This window comes from Balaenoptera physalus, assembly GCF_965194825.1.
Source record: "Balaenoptera physalus genome assembly, chromosome: 2".
NCBI classification, from domain to species: domain Eukaryota; kingdom Metazoa; phylum Chordata; class Mammalia; order Artiodactyla; family Balaenopteridae; genus Balaenoptera; species Balaenoptera physalus.
In genome coordinates this window covers 121,839,827-121,861,079 of record NC_138883.1, presented here as the reverse complement: position 1 = coordinate 121,861,079, position 21,253 = coordinate 121,839,827, and the positions used below count along the sequence as shown (strand labels likewise).

Here is a 21,253-nt window from a genome sequence, read left to right as displayed (position 1 = left end):
GAAATAAAAGTTGGTGCCTAAAGTGGGAAGGCAATGCTTAGAGACATGAATTGCTAATGGTGGAATTTCAAGGAGAAAAGGGACCAGTGAACATTTCCTAACCTTGGCAGACCCAGAGAACACGAGGACATGAAAGTGTTTTACTGTACCAGGAGTTCACAAATCTGTGGACAGCACACACCAGTGAGGATTCCACGTCATTGGGGAGGGCAGATGGGGTGGTGCTCAGGTCCTAGACAGAGACAGGGACAGAGCCCTTGGACCCACTGTTCACACACCTTCACATTGGGAAGGGTCAGGGGAGAAGGAACAGGCGGGGTTGGGTGTAGCCCAGCTGTGGATCTGGAGAAAGATTGCATAGCTCGTTAAACCTTGTCCTTTTTTTTTTCACTTTGCCCTGGGCAACCAGGGTGCCTGCCCAGCACTTGGACAAGTCAGCACCCCTGCCCTGTTAGGGGTTCTGTCTTCCCCTCACAGTAGGGCCATTTCTGATGGGGAGAGGACCAGGGTGTGGGGAAGGTTGGGGGGATAGAGGGAAGGCCTGTGGAGGGACCACAGGGGGACTGGGAAAGGCCCTGCTCCTCACATCCCCCCTTCCCTGGTTAAGGATTTTTTGCTGAAAGGGCCAAGGAAATGTTCGTGGGTGTAAACCCCAGAGGCCACAGCTTCTCTCCTGGGGAGCTTGGAGGTCACACTCGTGTAGGCAGCAGAGCTGGATGGTCAGTTTCTGGCCCCTGCAACCTCGGCACTGTCCTCAGATCCGGATGTGGAAAGTGCTGGAAAGAGAAAGTGCAAGAAGGGCTGAGAGGCTCTGGACTGGGTTGGTAAAGGTCCTCAGCAGAAAGCTAACCAGGCCCCGCACCCAACCCTGGACATTTCCTCCAGGAGGGTGCAGAGGATGCAAACAATCTGCATGAGGGAAGGAAGGCCTGGAGGACCAGCTGTGCCCAGGGCATCCAACCCACGACATAACCAAAGGGCCCCCAGTCTCTATCCTTCACCAGAGACTGGCCCTGCTGGGGGCAGAGGACTTCCCAGTCACGCACTGAGGGCAGCTGGGCCTGGAACGTGACCTGCCTCCCGGCCCACACGGGGCCTGCCGGGACCACTGCTCTCGGGAGCAGTGACAGCGCCTCAGCCCCGCGGGGTCTCCTGGCTGCGGCCCCCATTCAGGCCTGCCCTGCCCATGCCAGCCCCTTGGGAAGGCACCTGAGGAAGTCGGGGGCCTTGGCGATCATGTCCTCGAAGTCGGCGAAGCCCAGCTTGCCGTCGCCGTCCAGATCGGCCTCCTCAATGACCTTGTCACACACGAGCACCACCTCGTCCTCGTCCAGCTCCGATTTGGTGAGCCGGGCCAGCGTCATCTCCAGGTCCTCCTTGCAGATGAAGTTGTCGGTGTTGAAGTCTGTGGGGTGGGGTCAGGGACGCTCAGGCCACTCTCCTCTGAGCTGGTCACACCAGATACCTCCCTGGCCCCTCTGTGCACACTCTGGGGACACTGGATCCTTGTCCTCAGCCAACAGGGACCAGGGGGTCTCACTCACGAGGCACCTCTTAACACCACATTCAACAAATCTGCATTCACAATCTGCACAAACCCCTACCATGACGGCAAGCCCAGCCTCGGCCTGAGACACTTCGAATGTCCAAATCTGAGGCCTCCTGGGAACTTTGGGCCCAGGCTAAATGGCTCTGCTGGCCTTGCCCCATGGCGGACCCTGTGTTCCCTCTAAAGCTAAGGAAACCAAGACCTGGCAAGGCCGAGTGACTGAATCAAGGTCAGATGGCTGCTTGGAGGGGAAGCTGGGATGCTGACCGGGGCCTGTTCAATGCTAAGAACCGTATTTTCTAAACTGCACCACGTTGCCTCTAGTCCCAAGCCAGACATGGATGTCAGAAGATACAGAAGCCCCCGCAGAGAGAGGCCCCGTGGTTGGCTTTTGTGCACAAAGAGCAGGGAACATGGTTTGATTCTACTCGGCAAAAGGCACTAGCACTGTCCACAGCTCAGCAAGATGTTCAGAGGGCCGAGCCACACACAGCCTCATCACAGGGAACTCGCACACCCTTCCGACTGCCTTTCAACCCAACTATCAGATCTTTGCATGTGCTATTTCTTCTGTCTGGAGCGCCCTTCCCATTTATCTGTCCAGCAGACTCCATTCATTCTTCAGGGAAACTAAGGTCAAGGAAGTGGGTGATCCTTGCTAGAGGTCAGGCCCCAGTTCCCCCCAGCACCAAACCCCAGGTCCCAGTTGCCTTTCTCCATTCCACCCGCCAGTCCAGGGTGGTAGGGGAGCCCTGGTTCTCCCTTCACTTGTCCCCACACCTGCTTGGCTGTGTGCCCTGCACTTCCCCTCTCTGGCAGACTACAGCCTTCCCAGAAGCAATGCCATGGGGTCCAACATTAGGGGGATGATGGTTGGAATCCGAGAAGCTTTTTACTTGAACCTTGTGGGCGTAGTTTGTTAAGGGTAGACAAGGTGGGTACCATGCCTCTGACGTGCAAACACAATGTGGGTGCAGAGATATATGTAGACCAAAGTCCCCTGAAATAAACGTGACAACTACAAAATGAAAAAACAGCCCAATGGGCCCCATTGCCTTGGGATCCCCTGGCTGATGAAAGATGCTGGGCACAGGAGGTTTGTCTGTGGCTCCTCTGGTCCAGGACGGACCCTCCCTGGACCTCAAAGTTCCCATCTGAGCACTGTCTGAGGGTTTGACACCAGTCCCAGCCGCTGTCAGGCTCACAGCATACGAGCTCTGCAGCGTGAGATTCTCTCCTAACGCCACAGGAGAAACCAAAAGCTTTGCAGTTGCTCGGCGCCCTCTGGTGGCCAGTGGGACAGTGGGTCCTGGGCTGGGCTGGGGTGAAATGAGGCCACCCTACCTCTGGCAGCAATTGCAGAAGTGGGAGGGGGGACCTAGAAGCCTACCTCTCAGCCCAGCCTCACCACCTGGCAGAGACCTCCTCTCCAGAACCCTGGCCTCTGCCAGTCTAGCTCCTCCAGGATGCCGAGTGATCTTTCTAGAACACAGGGCTTCCTGGCCCCACCTGAAACCCTGCAGTGGCCCCCAAACTCCTTGGCTGGCTCCTCACAGCCCAGCCCCAGTGACCTCTCCAGATTCACACCGCCCTCATCCCACCACATTCGTCTCCCCATCTTCTCACCCACGCCCTGTGCTTTGTGGTGCTCCCTCTACCAGGTATGCCCACCCCCATTCTCCTGTTGACAAATCTCCTCCTGTCCTCCGAGGCCATGCTGAAATGTCACCACATGTGAATTCCCCTCACGCTAACCACCCGCCCTAGGTGGAGTGGGTCCCTCCCTCCTCTGCTCTCAGGACCCTGCAGATGTCTCTTATGCACTAGCTGTCCCCACTGGCCACTGTGCTGGACAGGCACTCTTCAGAGTGTTCTTGGTGTCCCCAGCGTCCCCAGGGTGGGAACCAGCAGTAACTAGTGGCCTATGGAATGCCACCACCCACACGCAGCATCACAGCCCCTCCTCCAGGCCCTCGTTACCATAGATCTTGAAGGCGTAGTTTGCCTTGAGGTCGCGGGGAGCCGACTCACAGAGCACAGAAAACATGTCGACAAAGTCGTTGAAGGTGAGGTTCCCCTCGCCATCCTCAGAAAAAGCCTCCACAATCCTTTCCTTGAAGGGATTCTCCTGAAGAAAACAACCACAGCAGTCACCATAGGTGAAGGTTCACTGGGAGGAACCCAGAGCCCGACAGCTACGGCCTATGTGACCTTGAACGAGTGACCTAATCCCCCTGGGCCTCAGTTTCCCCATCTGTAAAATGGGGATAATAATTGCACCTACTTAACTGGGTTGTGAGATGGTTGAATAAGTTAAAGTATGTAAGGTGTTGGTACGAAGCCTGGCACCAGTGAGAGCTCTGCAAGCATCATGTCTTGTTATATTGTTCAGATGAGCACGGAGGGCTCAGCAGAACCAAGGTGTGCCCACTGGAGGCATCACCTCTTCTGAGGCAGGAGCAGGGATTAGTCCCATTGCCCAGGGAGTACATGGAGGCTCCTGCCTTGACATGCAAGGGAAGACAACGTTACTGAGTCCACGTTCGTACTGCTCACCACACGAGAGGCCAACGCATCGAGAAACGAGTTGTTTGGGCAATTTATAGTGATGTTATTTGGAAAGCCAGCTAACCAAGAAGATGGTGGGCTCCTGCCCCAAAGAACCATCTTGCCTGAGTTAGAATTCAGGCTTCTTTTATACTAAAAGGGGAGGGAGTAAAGTCAAACACTTCCTATTTCCCATCAGCCTCCGGAGGGGAGGTGTTAATTTCTTCCTACCTGTAGTCACTCACAGGTGGGCCTGGTCAGGATGTTTTCTGTGAGCTAAACAGAGGTATTTTAGCTTAACGCTCATTACCTGGGAGGCAGGGTTCCCAGAGATGGGCCATTATGTATAATTTAAGCTTAGAGGAAACATCCCTTTAGTGATTAACTTGGAATAGAATACAAAAGGTTCTTCCCTATTACAACAAGAGCCCAGGGCCTGGGCAGCTCTCAGCTCAGACCAAGATCACAGGGGGCAGAAGTGGGGCCCCAGAGGTGGGAGAACTGGGCCGGGACCAGCAGCAGGAGGCAGAGAGCCAGTCAGATCCGAGGCCAGCAGTCACCCAGCTCCTGTAAATTTTCCTAGACCAGCCCACAGGTAGGTGGGGAATTATACCAATGACTCCTTCCTCTGATCCCAACTCACTCAGGGCCCACCTCTCCTGGAGTCCTCTACCCCAGCTGGGCCAGCACTGGGCCACTCCACTCTGTGCCCAGCCCAGGCCAGCACGGGGGGCTGAGAGACAATCCCAGGGTTCCTGCCGAAGTGCTTCATACCCTCTAGTGAACCTCTGAGCCTGGAATCAAGCCCCTCTCTAGGCCAGGCTGGACGCTTGTCAGGGCTGAGCCTCTGGCTCACTGTCCTCCAGGACTGAGGTCATAACCAGGATACAGGCCCCAAGTGGATGCCATGTGGACCCCACGAGGACACCCTGACACCAGAGTCACACACCTGAGGTCTGGCAAGGGGCTCTTTGCAAAGACCCACAGCAATGTGCCCTAAAACCCCAAATGCTTTCTTACCGTTGGAGTGTATTTTATGTGTAAGGAACTCGGGAAATGAAACTCTTATGTCAAGCCTCACCTGGGAGCCTGTTAGAAAAACGGAATCTTGGACCCCACCCCCAGACCTACTGAACCTGAATCGGCATTTTGACAAGATCCCTAGGTGATTCCTGCGCACGTTAAAGTCTGAGAGGAGATGCTATGGGTGACCGTGCTGTGGGAGACAACAGCCATGCGAGGACGAGGCTAAAAAGATCACCTTAAAAAGCAGACACAAGCAAGATCTGCCAAGGACAGCAGACGGGCCACTTAACACAGGGGCAAGCAGGTGAGCACAGGCCGACAGCCCTGCAGACTACAGGGCAGCACCAATCACGGCACCCTTACCGAGTAAGCTCATTTACTTACACACGTAGCTCATTTATTCACAGGGTGCAGATGAGGAAACTGAGGCACAGCTGGGGTTCAACTCAGATCTGGGTGCCCCTGCTGCCCTGCCCATGCAGAGGGGCATATTCCCCAAACTCCCGGCCCCCCTGCCCGGCCTTCTCTAGCTGATCCCCCGGCTCCGCCGAGCAGCAGCCTCTCACGTACCCGGAGCTCCGGCATCTGGATGATGAGGCTCATGGGCACGTGGACGATGGGGCTCTTCCTGTAGTCCATCGGGACCAGGTTGGGGGCCAGCTCATAGAAGCGCGCGTGGAGCCTGCGAGGGAAGCAGAGAAAAAGTGCTGGAGGGGATGCAGTCCCCGGGCCCTCAGAGGCCCGGCGCCACCCTGCCTGCACCCTGGCCCCTCACGCTGGAGACCCACTTTGGCCAGGGGCCTGGGGACACCACCTGCTCTGCCCACAGGATGGGGGATTTGTAAGGGAGGCAAGTTCTGCCCAGACCCCTATGCTGATGACTAGATTGCGTCCTGGCCGTTCCCATGACCACCAACACCATGGCCACTGCTGCCTCTGCCCATCCCCCCACCCGCAAGGGCTTGCCATCTGATCTTATTTTTTTCCTCTTTGGACTCTCTTAAGAGTCTTCTATGTGCCAGGCATGTCACCTCTTACAGCTCAGCAAACTGAGGCCTGACGAGGTCAAAAGAGTGATTTGTCTAACACCACACAACTAGGAAGTCTCAGGGACCACGGCTGGAACCCGGGACCGGAAATCCAGAGCAGAGGCTCTTAACCCCTCCTCCCCATGCCGCCCCTGCCGCTCCCAACTCCTGACCTTGCTGAAGTCCTGGCCCAGTTTGCTACCCCTGCCCCCAGGCTAGGCCCTGAGCGTTGGGTCTCTGGAAGAGCTTCCAGAAGCGCCCTGAGAACGGCCATCCACAACCTCTCTCCAGCTGGGGGCTGTCGGGATGGAGCCCACTGCCCTGGGCCTGGCCCTCCTCGCTGACGCGTCAGGTCCCCAGCTCCCTCTCACCCTCCCACCTTGCTCGGGGGTCCCTGGGACACAAGCCCACCTACATGCTGCGTGGACCCTCAAGGGTGTGAGACATCCTGACCCTGTCTCAGTTGGAAGCCCCTCCTCCATTATTCCTCTGCGGCCCTGTGTCCTGTTGTCCAGGTCCCTGACATCCCCAGGCAGGTACAATTGAGGTTCACATGAAATTGTGTCCAGGAAGTGCTGCCAGACAGGGGGACAGGTGTCAGGGGTATTGACGGGGGGCTGTGGTGAGGCCCAGGGCTGCTGGGGCCTGGATGGAGGGGTGACCCCATATCTCCGGGGCCCACCTTCCCTGCTACCCCCAAAGCCGGATCAACCCTGGTCTTCTTCTAAGTGGCCTGGCCCAGTGACATGCTCCTAGGCCCATCCTTAGCAGGCCCTTCAGCATAGCCACCCAATCCCCCATCAGGGTCCACCCAACTCTTGTCACCCTGCCGCCCAGCCCTCTCCCGTAGAGCAGGTCACTGCTTGCCCAGCTCACACACAAAATGCCAGCCACTGTTTAGCAAATGCTCACTCTGTGCTGGGTTTTGGGTTAACCCCGTGTGCACTGCTTTACTCAGTTTAATCCCTAACCACCCCGAGAGGTAGCTATTAGTACCCCCACCCCTGTTTTTCCAGTGAGGAAGCTGAGGCTAAGGGGTTAAGCGTCTGCCCCAGGCCAGCACATCAGCACCTGGTTCAGAGCACCTGTACAGCAAACGCAAAGTAAATGCCATGAGCCCACTTGGCCAGTCACATGCTCCTATAAAAGGGCCTGAAATCACAAGGAAGTTCCAAGGCTTGGAAACACAGACCTGGAGGGGAAAACCCAAACGCTGTCCTTTGGGTCAAAGGGGGGCAGCGGATAACAGAGTGACAGGATCAAGCTGGGACCCTCCACGAAGGGGCATTCGAGGACTTTCTTTGCTCTTACTTTCGGCATTGAGGAAAAATTTGCCCTTTTTTTATACTGTCCCCAAACATGGAACCTGGACTATATATCACACTTTATGCATCTGGTTTCATGTGCTTTTGACAGGACCATAGTATTTGCAATGGTTACATTTCCCACTTGACCTTGACATTTGGGATGTGATGTTGGGGTGTTTGAGGGTTGGCTTACACCTTCAAAGTTTTGTGGGGTGGCTGCAGCAGGGACGTGAGTCAGACTGAGGTGGAGCCCTGCCTACACCTCTCACTATCTGCGTGGCCTTGGGCGAGTAGGTTAACCCACTGGAGAACTGATTTCCCTATCAGTTAAATGCGGATTGTCCTACCCTCCTCACACTTGTGAGGATTAAAAAGGATGGCGTTAGTATTTAAAACCACCTGGCCTCAACTGGTAGCTATTAGCGTTTTGCCTGCCATGTCAGGGGCTCCCTGCAAGGGGCGAGGATTTGGGAGAAGGCCTGTGGGTATTAGTGGAGTTGAGGAGGTGTCTTCTGGGGTACAAAGGCCAGCTTCTGCCCTGGGACAGAGATGTGTTCTGACTCTATGCCTATAGTGATATTGGAATTCATTTTTTAAGGAAAACTCAAGGAGAATTTGGAAAGATGAATCGCTTTGGGAAAAACTCCAAAAACTGTCACAGAACTGAATTCCTGTACCCCTCCTCCCAATAAAGGGCACTACTGAATTCAAGAAGATGTACATATTAGTCCTATCATAAGCTCCAGGGGCAGAAACAATACCTATGCTACTTGAACTGTTCCAGAGCATGGGGCAAAAAAGTGAAAGCCTCCCAGTTTATTTTAGGAAGTTAATAAGAACCCTGCTACCAGAACCTAGTAGGTAGCATCCAAAATGGACCAATGGCACTTACACATACAGATGCAAAAATCTTATAAAATAACATATTAATAAATCAGGTCCAACAGCATTTGAAAGGGTAAATCATTGGGACCAAGTAGGATTTATTCCAGGAATGCATGGATGGATCAATGTTTGGAAATCTGTGACTATAAATCACATTAATAGGCAGCAAAAAATATTTTGATCAACTTGATAGCTGCACTTATGACTAGATGGTTGTAGGTACACAGAAAAATATCTGAAAAGTGTACACCACATGTTTACACTGATGGTCCCTGTAAGGCAGGAGTGGAGAGGAGTGATAAGAGAAGGCCAACTTTCACTTTTACTTTACCTACTTCTGAACTGAGTTTTTAGAGTATTTATTAATAAAAATAAAAAGTATTCTTAAGGTATATATTAATTTTTTCAATAAAAAACTTAAAATCCTTAGTCAAACATAAGCAAAAGGATACTCTCTACCTCAAATCAACACCTAACATTATACTTAAATGATAAAAGTACTACAGACATTCCCATAAAAGTGGGATTCCTACCGTCACCATCATTATATAACATGTCCCCCGTGAGTGCTAGTCAATGTAATTAGAAAAATAAAATAGTATATCTAAATATTGGAAAGGAGGATGAAAATTATTATTTGCTGGAAAACCAAAAATAATCAGTTTAAAAACTATTTGAATGAGGACTTCCCTGGCAGTCCAGGGGTTTGGACTCCATGCTTCCACTGCAGGGGGCACAGGTTCGATCCCTGGTTGGGGAACTAGGATACCACGTGCTGTGCAGCACAGCCAAAAAAAAAAAAGTTAGTAAAAAAAAAAACTATTTGAATGAGAAAGAGCTCAGTAGCTCTTCTACACAATAGTTTTTCTACCAGCATTCACCTATTCAAAAATATTATATAACAGAAGATCTAATTCACAATACAAAATCCCCCTCCAAAAACCCCCGAACAACTAAGTATAAAATAAATATGAAATGTGTACAAAGAAAACCATGAAGCTTTACCAAAGGATGTAAAATATTTAGGGAGTTAGATAACTTTCCTGATTGGAAAGGCTTACTGCTGTAATGATGGCAATCTTCTCTTCATTTTCCTGTAAAATGAATACACTCTTAATTGAAATCTGCAAACGATTTATTTGAGATCTTGCCAACCTGATTCAAAAGTTTGTTTGGAAGAATAAACATAGGAGAGTGGGGGAAAAACCCTGAAAAAAGAGTAACTGGGGAGACGTTTGTCCCATCAGATGTTAAAACATAGTTTAAAGCTATTATAAGTAAAACCATGTGGAATAGACATTGGCATAGAAGAGGCAGACCCAAATATAAATGAGAATTAGTCCAAGACAAACAGCATTTGAAATCAGTGGGGAGAAGATGGATTCTTCTGGAAGTCACAGACTGGTTGGTGGTCCACATTCATGTCTAGCTTTCATGTAAAATAATGCTTTAAAACTTAGCTGCCAACATTTACAAATTAAACAATTTTACATGAAAAACCTGGATTTCCCCAAGGCCACAACCAGCTGGGGCTCAGGAACAGCAATTTCTGCAGATCCTGGTCCTAAAACATTCCCGTCGGATTACACGGCTTCATTTATTTGCAGTGCATGTTGGCCCCCACAGACAGCTGAGTTTGAGACCCTTGGGATAGTCAATAAACGATTTGGGGACAGAAGACAAAAGAGATGTAACAGCCAGTGTGATTGAGGAAGTAGGGAAATGGAGACTCATGCATGGCTGCTGGAGGGCAATTTAGCAATAAAAATCAAAAGCCTTAAAAATGTCCACACCTTTTGATCCAGAAATCTGTTAGAAATGTATTCTAAGGAAACAATCCCAGACGCGTGGGCTATATGTCATGGTGTCCCAAGGATGTGCACTGCAGTGCTAATTATAATGGTGAAAAGCTGAAAATCTAAATGTCCAACCAAATGAAGAGGTGGCGAGATCATTTTTTTATCTTACCTAGTTTTACAAGTTGCCTAAGGAAAAGCAATTTAAAGCAAATTACAGAACAACCTGATCCAAATTTCCGATAAACACACACAAAGGGAAAACATTTAAACATTATTTACCCAGAGGTTAAAAATAGCTGTTATTTCTGGGTGGCAGGATTACAGATAATTTTTGGTCTCTTTTGACTGGCTTTATTTTCTAATTTTTCTACAGTCATCATGTATCACAGGTGAAATAAAAAATTAAAAGTAATTAAAATAGATTATACAGAGTTTTTAAATGGTTGAGAAAATAAAATAGATGATAAAGCAACAAATAGGCAAACACCCCGGGGTGCTAGCTGGGCCTCTCTGTGCTTAGGAGCAGAGGCTAACTGGGGGCAGGGGAGTTACCTATAGCAAAGAAGGTGGCTGAATAGGGGGCTGCCCACTCAGGCTCAGCATCGGGGTAGAAGAGCTGTGCCGTGGGGAGCAACTGGATCCACCCGGGTTTGTGTGTGTGTATGTGAGTACAGAGGAAGGAGGGGAGCGGGGGAGGGGAGGGGAAAACTGCCCAGATGGGTATCTGTGACTCAGTATCACTGACCCAAGGCTACCAGAGAGCTGGGCCCCAAGCTGCAAAGAAGAACCTGCTGCTCACGTTTCCTCCTCGCCATCTGGTCAGTCCTCAGGGTGCAGCCCACCCAGAAAACCATCCGGGTGGGGGTGGGGTAACAGCGCTGGAAGGCCCCTGGGAGGAGGGCCCTGGGCCTCGGGCCTGGCTCTGCCATTGACCTGTTCTGTGTTGCCGGCCGGGTCCTCGCTCCTGGACCTCTCTGGGCTCAGGGCCTCGGTCGTCCCGCCTGGACCTGAGATGTGAACAGCGTGGAGAGGGCTCGCCTGGCAGGGGTGATCAGTCACACTGGCTCTTGCTGGGGCCCAGAGAGAAGGTTAGAGAAAATCGAGGGGGCTGCAACTGGAATCGAGCCATCGAGGCCATGCCTGGTCCCCCAGGGACAGGTAATCCCACACGCTGCCTGGCCTCACGACCCTTCCTGAGGGTGGACGGGTGGGCAACAAAACTCCAAGCAGCCTGTGTTGTGCTGAACAACACTGTCACCCCTGCCCTCCCAGCCACTGGAGTCTGTGGAAAAACAGCCCCAGGGGGCACTGTCATCCCCATGCTGCAGAGGTGGCAACTGAGACATGGCAGGTGCTACACAGTGGGGACCAGATCCCAGAGCTCCTGCTCCCAGTGGGGCTTTACCCCCTCCCCCTCCCCACATGACCACTCTGCAGAAAAAGCAACGGGTCTGGTCCCCAATGAGTGCTAACACAGAGGTGGGGCCTGAAGGAACCAGTGACAGAGCAGGCAGTGGGGGACTCAGAAAGCGTGTCCAGCTGCCAGAAGGGGTCCTTTCCCCCCTTTGTGGACTCCAGGCCTGGGCTGAACTACAGAGGCTGGCACTGAAGGATGCAGAGCTGGGCAGGCCAGGGCTATGGGGAGCCAGGAGACCTCCTACCCCTGCTCAGACCACCCATCTGCCTGGGGCTGATCATTTGCCAAGAGACGATGGTCACCCCCAAAGGCCCCTCAGGTTGAATCCAATTCCTGGCCTGGCCTTTGAACCACTCTCCTCCCCCAAGGGCAACCTTGCTGCTCTCAGTAAGATCACTGGGGATGGGGCAGGGTGAAGCAGGTCTGTGCCCTTGACCCCGCTGTTCCTAGCCTGGAATGTTCTCCCCTTGGCCAACCCTACCCATCCTTCACTCACACACTCTTCAAGCGCTTACTGGTGCCGTGCCCAGTGCCAGGCATGGGGAGCCTGTGTCCTGCCTGACTGCAAGTCTGGGGGAAGCTGGGCACCTGAGCCATGAGCCCACAGAGCCCCCAAAAAGGCTGCAAAAGCAGCTGTGTGAGAGCTGGGGGACAGGGAGTTGGGGGCTCACAGAGTAGATGACTCTGGAGTGGGTCTTGAAGGACATGCAGGAATGCAGTGGGAAGATGAGAAAGGCAGCGGGGCAACCAGTGCCAAGGCCTGGGGACAAGCTTTTGCTGCCAGAACAGAAATGATGGTGGGCCTCCCAGGACAAGCAGTCTGGGCCCGGCGTCTACAAAGGTGGGAAGTCAGGATGGCGGGAGCTCCCTGTTACGGAGGACAAATGTGGTGAGGCTTAAACGAGGATTTGGGCCAAGAACTCTGAAAGGTAAGAGGTGCCACGGGAATGCCAGGGTGACCGCTGTGTTGTTACAGTTCTGAGGACCATCTGTCCAAATGGGAAGCGCACCCCACACCTCACTCAAGCTACAGACCAAATTCCATTTATCAAACACCACACCTTGGCTTTCCTGCCTCTCAGCAACAGGGGAGGTAGCATTATCCCCGTTTTATAGAAGAAACAGAGGCTCAGCGAGGCTCAAAGCTTGTCAGAGCTGGGAAGTAGAGCCCAGGTCTGCTGATGCCAAGGCCTGGGGGCTTTGCCCCTGACCCTGCTTCTCCAAGGTGGTAGGAGTGGGCATCCCTGCCCACCAGGGTACAGGCTGGAAAAGCAGCCTGGGCAGAAAGGAAGGACCAAGGGACACCGTCTGAGCAGAGTGGTCATGGCAGTGACAGACCACAGCTCCCTTGGGAAGTGTAACAGGCTCTCGCCCCAGCCTGCCCATCGACCTCCAGGGAAAGTGATCCTGAGACCTTGCTGGCTTTTAGTGCCACCTGATAGCCCAGGGAGGGGGGCCTGGCAAGGCCTGTGGGGCCAGGTTTCCTGGCATTCTGTGAGTCCTGCCCACCATCTGGTCCTGGGGCTCTGAGGCTGCCAACCCCCTTCATTTCTCCTGTCTAGGCCCACCCCACCCCCAAAGAAAGGGAAGAGACCCCTGGTGGACAGCTCAGGGGCGGTGGTGGCATTGCCTGCCATGCCCCTGCCTTTAGGACCTCCCAGGAGTGGCAGGACATCAGAGCCAGAGGGCTCTTAGGGATCTCTAGTCTAACAGACAGGGTCCCCCCTTAGTCTGACAGGTCCCAGGGTGCAAGGAAATAACGAGGACCCTGGAGTCAGAGGCCAGGTCTTCAGTCCCTGGCTGGGCGACTTTGGCCAAGTTGCTAAGCCCCACCTGTAAAGTGAGGATAAAAGGATTCTCCTGTTACAAGGGCACAGTGAGGATTAAATGAGAATGTTCCTGAAACCGCCCACCACGGAGCCTGGCATGCAGCAAGCAGACGTTCGATTCTTGGCAGAAGGATGTGGGCCAGGGGTGGGACGTCTCGAGTTCCCACAGCAGCCTGCGCACGGCTGCTGATGGGGGTGGAAAAGCTAGTCCTCAGCCGGTGCAGCAACCCCCCCACCCACCTGCCTCTGCCCCCAGGGTCCCCGGCCCCACCCCTGCCCCCACCCCAGCTCCAGAGGGGTGAACAAGAGCCACACTTACTTGAGGATGTCCTTCTTATTGAAGAAGGTGCAGTCCTGTGGAAGGAAAACGCACATTTAGTTGGTTTTCCTTCCTCCCTCAGAGCCACACAGGAACAGCCAGCCCTGGACTGGGGGCAGCAGAGTCACTACCAGCCCTCCCTGCCCCAGCCCATTGCGGGGAGCAGTCTAGTGGGTCCAGAAGCTGCCTTCCGAAGCTTTTGACCTGAGCCAGGGAAGCGAGTGCATGGCGTGGGGGGCTGGGAGGCAGGCGTAGGGGAGGGCATTTGGGAGGCAGATGGAGAGTTCAGAGGTGGATGCCATTGATTTGAGGGGCCAGGAGATACCGTGTGGGACACCCGGGGGAAGTGGCTGGGAGACAACTCGGGAGACAAAACAGGAGTGAGGACTGACAGGGTCACCGCATTGCCCAGCGGCAGGGGGCACGGTCCATGCTGCAGCCCCTAAGAATGGTGCCTCGTCGTGGGTGGTGTGTGTCCTGAGTGGTCACAGGCAGCAGCCCCGTGGTCAGAGGCTGAGAGTTCCAGGCACACAGACTGGGGAAGCACCAGCATCTAACTGTTATCTGAAGCCACAGGAAGAGATGAGGTTAGAGAAGGCAGTGAAGAGGCTGGGGTGTGGGGAAAGAAGGGGCCGAGGAGGAGAGGGGGAGGAGGAAGGCGGGCAGGGAGGAACTGGCAGCATCTGGACAGAGGCCAGGGTGGAGGCTGCTGGGGACCCCCAGGTAGGCATGACTCAGGGCTGGGGCAGCACTCGGATCCTGAGTTCACCCAGATTATAAACTCATCTTGGGGATCCTGCCTTTGTCTGGATAACCCACCTCCTACAGTCACGCCTCTGTCCACAGCTCCGCCTGCCTGGTGATGAGGCTACTATGCCAGGCCTTGTGGGAAGTGTGGGGGTGAAAAGGACCCAGCACTTCGTAAAACGCCCAACCATGAAGGGCTTTCGTGCTCCTCCCCTGCCCTTTGGCTCCTCCACCTCGGCCTGTCGTTGAAGCATGAGGGAGCCCAGAGCCCAGAGCTGGTGGGGCCTCCTGGGGCGGTATGCTGACCAGAGCTGGCTCCGACGAGGGGCTAATGGCCACGGTACAGGCTTGCAGACAGCCCGTGGATGAGAGCTGGAGCCCCGGGCCCCGGGGCAACTGCACTGCACACTGAGGAGGACCCAAGACAGCAGGCCCCAGGATGCATAGCTAGGGTTTCCAGTGGGCACCTGAAGGAGAGCCCAAGAGGGGAGAGTTGGTGGCAACTTCCAGGCCCCAGTTAGCCCCACAAGTCTGTCCTGAGCCACCTGCTGCTCGGTGGGAGTTAGACTAAGGACCCCCATAGTCTGGCCCTTCTCGGAAACATAGGGGCTTCTCCTGGGGGGCTAGGCTTTGCTTTCGGTGATAGCTCCCCTGTAGGGGCCAGGAGAGGCTCAGGCTGGGGAAGCAGTGCCCCCTCCCCACCCGGAATGGGCAAAGAACTCTGTGCCCCACAGGCCTAAGACTCAGACGGGCTGAAGACCGTGTGGACTGATTTCTCAGCAGATCCCAGAAACCTGGAGCAGGAAGCAAAGGCCGCCCAGCTGGGCCTTCCAGGCACAGACCTCTCTCAGCCCCACAGCTGGTTCTACGTCCTGAAGCTGCCAGCGAGAAGGGCCAGAGCGCTTCCAACCAGCATGGTGGGGGTGTCGGCATAACTGGGGATGGGGAGAGGTCCTGGTTTCTGCTCTCTTTCCCCCTGGCCTATCCTCTTCCCCCTCCCCTCTCTTCTCTCCTCTCTCCTATCCCCTGGGTTGGAAAGGAAGTATCTGGGTCCTGACCTGAGGGTTTTATTGGCAATAAATGTGAAAGCTTCTCACACGACTCCAGTCCCTTACCACAACTACTTACATCTGTCCACATCAATGGTCCTCAAGGTGTGGTTCCTGGACCAGCAGCATCGCCATCACCTGGGGACTTAGTGGAACTTTAGATTCTCAGGCTTCTCTCCAGAACTACAATCAGAAACTCTGGGGATGAGGCCCAGCAATCTGCATTTTTAAAAGTCCTTCTAGAGATGCTGATGCTTGCTAAAGTTGTGAGGGCCTCTGCTCTAGAGCAGAATCACCTGGGGAGCTGTTTAAACTCCCTGTGTCCCCTCCCATCACCACCAATGGACCCCAGATCAATTACATCAGAATCCGTGAGGGTGGATCCAGGCATCAGCAGTTTTCAGAGCCATCAGGTGATTGCAACGTGCAGCCCAGCCTGAGAACCACACCACAACCAGTCCATAATTACCATGGGCTGGCCCGTGGGGGCTCTGAATATCCAATTTTGTTTAATCCTCATCACTAGCCTATGGGCGGGGGTGGGGGGGGGGGGCAGGCATTACCTTCCCATTTTATAGATGGGAAAACTGAGGTTCAACGAAGTTGAACAGCTTGCCCTAAATTGCACACGCAGACCTGGGCTGGGCTGGAACTCAGGCCTATGTACTTCTTTTTTTTTTTAATTAATTAATTAATTAATTTTTATTTTTGGCTGCATTGGGTCTTCGTTGCTGCGCACGGGCTTTCTCTGGTTGCGGCAAGTGGGGGCTACTCTTTGTTGTGGTGCGCGGCCTTCTCACTGCAGTGGCTTCTCTTGTTGCGAAGCATGGGCTCTAGGTGCGTGGGCTTCAGTAGTTGTGGCACGTGGACTCAGTAGTTGTGGCACACGAGCTCTAGAGCGCAGGCTCAGTAGTTGTGGTGCACGGGCTTCGTTGCTCCACAGCATGTGGGATCTTCCCGGGCCAGGGCTTGAGCCCGTGCCCCCTGCATTGGCAGGCGGATTCCTAACCACTGCGCCACCAGGGAAGCCCCCTATGTGCTTCTTGACCACTGCCCACTGAGTGGAAACAGAGCCACGGTCCACCCAGCACCGTCATACACCAACCACTCCACGTCCTGCTTCCACTGTGTATTCCCATATCTGGTACATGGTGCATGCTCAATAGAGACTGGTGGAATGAATGGCTAGACTTTTCCATATAAACCTTCCACAGCAGTTAACATTATCATTTCACTGGCTGGGGAATATCTCACTGAAGGCATTGGCCCTGCTTAACCTAAACTTTCTCATCTTTCTGAACATTTAGCCACAGCCATTTCTAGGTTTTCAACATTACCAATAAAGCTGCCATGAACCTGTTCGTCGACTGATGTTTTGCTTTTTCTTCTGCTGACTTACTTCCCTGGAACTCATCCCAGGGAGGCAGCTCATAGGGGAGGAACATGGCAGGTACCTTAAAAGCTTCTCAGGGCTATGAGTAGCCTGGCAGCATGGCAGAGGAAAAGGTTTAGTAGTCAGATTCAAATTCTCATCTTGCTTTGGACCCTTAGGCAAGTTCAGTCTCCTGTTGGAACCTCAGTTTCCGCATCTGTAAGATGGGGATACTGCGTCTTGGAAAGGGGCAGTGAGAGGAGCAAATGAGATAAGATGCAGGAAGCCTTTAGGCCACAGCTTACCCCATTTTGTGCAACAGCTCCACCCAGTACCCCATGTCCCAAAGGCATCCCTTCAGAGCCCACAGCTCTGTGTCTGTTCCCACCCTGAAGACACCAAACAAAAACCCTGCCCCCCTCCATCTACTCAGCTGCCCAGGGAGCTACAGCCATAGGTCTGCAGGAACTCTTTCCTACACTCCACTGAGAACAAATGTCTGGTCACTGCTTGGCCCCTGAGAGTTCACAGGGATAGGTCTTCAGGGAAGAGTCCCAGCTCAAGTTAGGGTCATGAGGGGTGGGAGGGAGGGAGGGGGCCTAGCCCAGGAGAGATGGGCTCTCAGGACTCTGGCAGCAGAAGACAGGGCAGGCTGGGCTTTTATAGTAGAAGCTCAGATGTTATGCCAGTTAAGGCTACAGTTCCTCCTCTAAGCTTATATTCATCCTGTTCTCCCACCTGGAGTGCCTTCCCCACCTTGTCCAGCTTGTTCAAATCCTTTCCATGCTCCAAAGCTCAACTCAAGGGTACTTTATCCAGGTAGCCTCCCTGCCTCCCATCTCCCACATGCCTGGTCTGCCTGTGCCAGTGGTCCTGAGCCGAGCCATAGCCAGTCCCAGCTGGAGTGGACTCTCCATCCAGCTCTGCCAGCTCAAGCCTCAGCACCGCCCAGCTGACCATCACACAGCTCAGCTGACCCCTGCAAGAGCCCTGTGACATGAGCACAGCAGGGCTAGTAATCATTCCCATTTTAGAGGTGGGGACACTGAGACCCAGAAGAGGACAATGGCTTACTAAGGCCTACAGCATCTATGGCCCAGCCATGACTTGAACCCAGGACTTCAGAATCCCTGGAGTTCTTTCCACTCCTTAGAGCCGTGCTTTAACAAGTATTCATTCATTCAGACAACATTCTCCACTGCCTCTTCTGTGCCTGAGCAGGGGACACACAGGAAGTGAGATGGAGGGGAAACAGACAGTGATGACTGGGTATAAACCATTCTGTGGCCACAAGAAGGATTGGGGGAGGGCATCAGGGAGCCTGTCCAAAAGAGGTGAGGCCTGGCATGGACAGAAAGATAGGCCAGATGGCGCTGATGAAGAAGTGAGGGGAGGGCGCCAGGAGAACAAGGCCAGAGGTGAGGCCATGCTTGGCTAGAAGCCCTTCAGTGTGCCTGAAACTTAGGGTGCCAGGGGAGGGACTAAAAATGAGGCTGGAGGCTGGCTGAGCCCAGATCAGGCCAGGGTGAGGTCTGCTCTGTACTCCGCTCAGGCTATTATCCTAAGACACTGTGGAATTCCAGGGAGAGGAGAGGGTCACACCCATGTTTTAGAAAGATCCTTCACATCTCTGACCCTGTACTTCTGCTCCAGGCATTCATGACCTATATGTGGACAACTCCCTAGGGTCTCCCACCACAGTGGGGGATTAGTTAATACACATAGGATGCAACTCTTGGTCCACAGATTCTTTTTAAAGAAAAAATTGTTTTACATTGGTGATGCACATTGTGTCTGTTGAAAGAAAATGGGAAGGAGTGAGAAGCGGATGGAGTGAGAAACTGAGAGATTGCGGTAGCAGCACGCGGGTGGCTGGAGGGTGCAGAACAGGGTGGGGTGGGGAAGCAGCAGTTACGTTTTCAGTTACACGACACTGAGAGGCCTCACCCAGGTCCCTGGCTATGGAGATCGAGGATGGGATCCCCAGGTGAGCCCCCAAAGAGGATAAGAGTTACAGGACTCGTTCTTGATTGAAAACATAGGCCATAGTAGAGCAAACAGCAGTGGAGGCTCCTGGGGAAGGCGGTGAGCTCTTGGTTGTTTGAGGGGTCTAGGGGCTGGACCTGGAAGGCAGAGAAGTGGTCTGGGAAGAAATCTGAACTTTGGGAATCACTGGCACCTGGGGACTGAGGAAGAGGGCAGGAAACCCTGGAGATCAGTTGGGGGAGGGGTGGCTGTTACCCGGGGTCACCCCCAGCTGGCCTTCGCTGGCCTGGCCAGCTGGACAGTCTCAGGGAGGGAGACGTGGGGCTCTCAGGTTTCACAGCTCTCGTTTCTCCCACCAGGCCCAGCCTCTGGCAAAGGATCAGAACCCAGCAATGGGCCTGACTCCGAACAGTAACTCAATGCCAGGCCAGACTGAGTGGGAACCCAGGTCCCCATGCCCACGAGGCTACTCTTTTGAGCATGGTCTACCTGCTTGCCTGGGCCCAGCTCCAAGTCTTTACCCAAGCTGTCCCCTCTGCCTGGAATGCCTCCTTTGGGGCCCTGATGGGCAAAATCCTACTGATCTTTCAAGGGTCTGCAAGCGCTGCATTATTTCTGAACCTACCAGTCGAAGCAAAGCCCCCCCTTTCCTCCAGGTCTCCCACTGCCCCCTAGTGCCCTCCCCTAGAGCACACTCACCACCTGCCTCTCACTGGAGGCGAGGGGCTGTGTCTGCAGACAGTGAGGGCCTTAAGGACATAGAGCACACACAGCCCCCAGCCCCAACAAAAGGAGTGAGCCTTGGATTCACAATTCAAATTCTTGTGTGAACCTTCACTGTGCAGGGTACCGAATGGCTCCTCAGCCTTTGTTTACGCTACTGTAAAATGGGGCTAAATAATCCACCTCCCTGTGATGATCAAATGCGTTGATGCATAGAGAGCCTCCATTAGAGCGCTGCGTACACAGAAGGCGCCTCCACGTGAGGCCCTGAGAAAGCAGTGTTATTGACAACCAGCACTTCCAGGAGGAAAAGGGCCTTTATTTTACTTGTGCCCACATCAGAGGACCCACACTTCAAGCTCGATTCCAAAATAAATATTCACGAAGGCAACAGGCAGCTGTGGAGACCCTGCTGGTGTTCATCTCCCCCAAGCACTCCACACAGGCCACAACACAGTCCAGCCCCCTCTGCCTGGCACAGTCAGGAAAGAAGCATCAGAGTTGGGCCTGGGAGGGTAAGTGAAATCATTTGGAGACCGGGGAGCGGCATCCCCGAGCACGGGCAAAGAGAGGGAGGAAAGAGCCCGGCGTGTCAAGGGAATGCGGATAGTTCCGGGGCAGCTGCAGTGCGCAGGGCAGGGAAGGGGCCTGGGCAGGCTGGCCAGGGCTCTGGGCAAGCCAGGAGGCTGGGCTCCATCCTGCAACCACAGAAAAGTTTGTACATGCGTGGGAGGGCATTGGGATCTGATCTGGACAGCTCCCTGGCTCTGGAGGTGGAGGGACTCAGGAGGGTCTAAGGGGGTGGCTGCTGGGGGCCTGAGGGAGTTTGGAGAGATGACCACGTAAGACTGGTACCTGGCTTGCCTTCTTGCTCCAATTATTTCCATACTGGGGCCATACGGAGAGACCCCAACCTAGAATGGCATTTGGGTGCTGATGCACTTCACTCCCTACCCAGCTAATTTCTACTTTACAAAGACTCACTCTCCTGGGCTGCTTCCCGGGTTTTAGGGGGGTAGGGAGGTAGGGGGGTGGGGGGGTGGGGGGTGTGGTGGGGGTGGGAGGGTCCTCCCTCCAGCCTACGTTTAAGGACTCCATCTCTGCGTCAAGGTGGGCGATGGGAGGAGTAGTCGGGGAAGGGTTCGGGTCCAGCCTGGGGCCAAGAGCAAGAAGTCTGAATGAGAGAGAGAGGAGGGGGGAAGCTGGAGCGAGGGACGCCTGCGAGAATCTTTTGAGTGGAAAGCACTCTCATTCCTCGGGTAGGTAAACTGAGGCTCGGAGAAGTCACCGGCCCAAGGTCAAGCGTCGAGCTGAAGGCAGAAGCAAGGTTTGAACCCGGTGAACCGGCTGTCGGGAGGCCTCGGCAAGAGACGGGAAAAAGAAGGGAGGAGCCGAGGGGCGACGCTTCGGGGGCCGGGCGGCGGGCTCACCTGGTAGTTGTCCAGCTGCTCTTCGGTGAAGATGGTCTGCTTGTTCCCCATGGTGGCTGCGGCGCCGTCGCTTGCTCTCCCGGGGACCGCCTCCCATCAGCGGCCGCCGGAGCCCCGCGCCCGCGGCCCTCGTCAGCCCCTCGGCGGGCAGCTTCCGACGGCCGCCGGACCCGCCGCCCGGCCTCAAGGCGCCGCGCCCCGCAGCCCACCCGGCGGGGGCGGGGCGGGAGCCTGGGAGGA

At 54.3% G+C, this 21,253-nt stretch overlaps 1 protein-coding gene and 1 long non-coding RNA gene across 6 annotated transcripts; both read right to left on the bottom strand.

Moving 5' to 3' along the window:
* Nucleotides 1–126: 126 nt before the first annotated feature.
* CIB2 (calcium and integrin binding family member 2) lies at nt 127–21,231 on the bottom strand. 5 transcript variants are annotated; one of them, XM_082450794.1, is made up of 6 exons: nt 21,014–21,222; nt 13,707–13,741; nt 5,693–5,804; nt 3,530–3,677; nt 1,210–1,405; nt 127–776 (listed from the first exon to the last, which is right to left on the bottom strand). In XM_082450794.1, exons 1-6 carry the CDS (start codon nt 21,062–21,064, stop codon nt 755–757), a joined length of 564 nt encoding a protein of 187 aa, XP_082306920.1. In that variant the 5' UTR covers nt 21,065–21,222; the 3' UTR covers nt 127–754. The 5 variants fall into 5 exon arrangements, with proteins under 5 accessions (XP_082306920.1, XP_082306919.1, XP_082306922.1 ...); XM_082450793.1 differs by having other exon boundaries at nt 127–1,405; nt 21,014–21,231; XM_082450796.1 differs by lacking the exons at nt 13,707–13,741; nt 21,014–21,222 and adding an exon at nt 10,941–10,961.
* LOC309655520 lies at nt 13,760–20,096 on the bottom strand. Its single transcript, XR_014260879.1, has 3 exons — nt 15,582–20,096; nt 14,526–14,920; nt 13,760–14,270 (listed from the first exon to the last, which is right to left on the bottom strand). It is a non-coding gene; the product is annotated as an uncharacterized lncRNA (long non-coding RNA).
* Nucleotides 21,232–21,253: the final 22 nt, after the last annotated feature.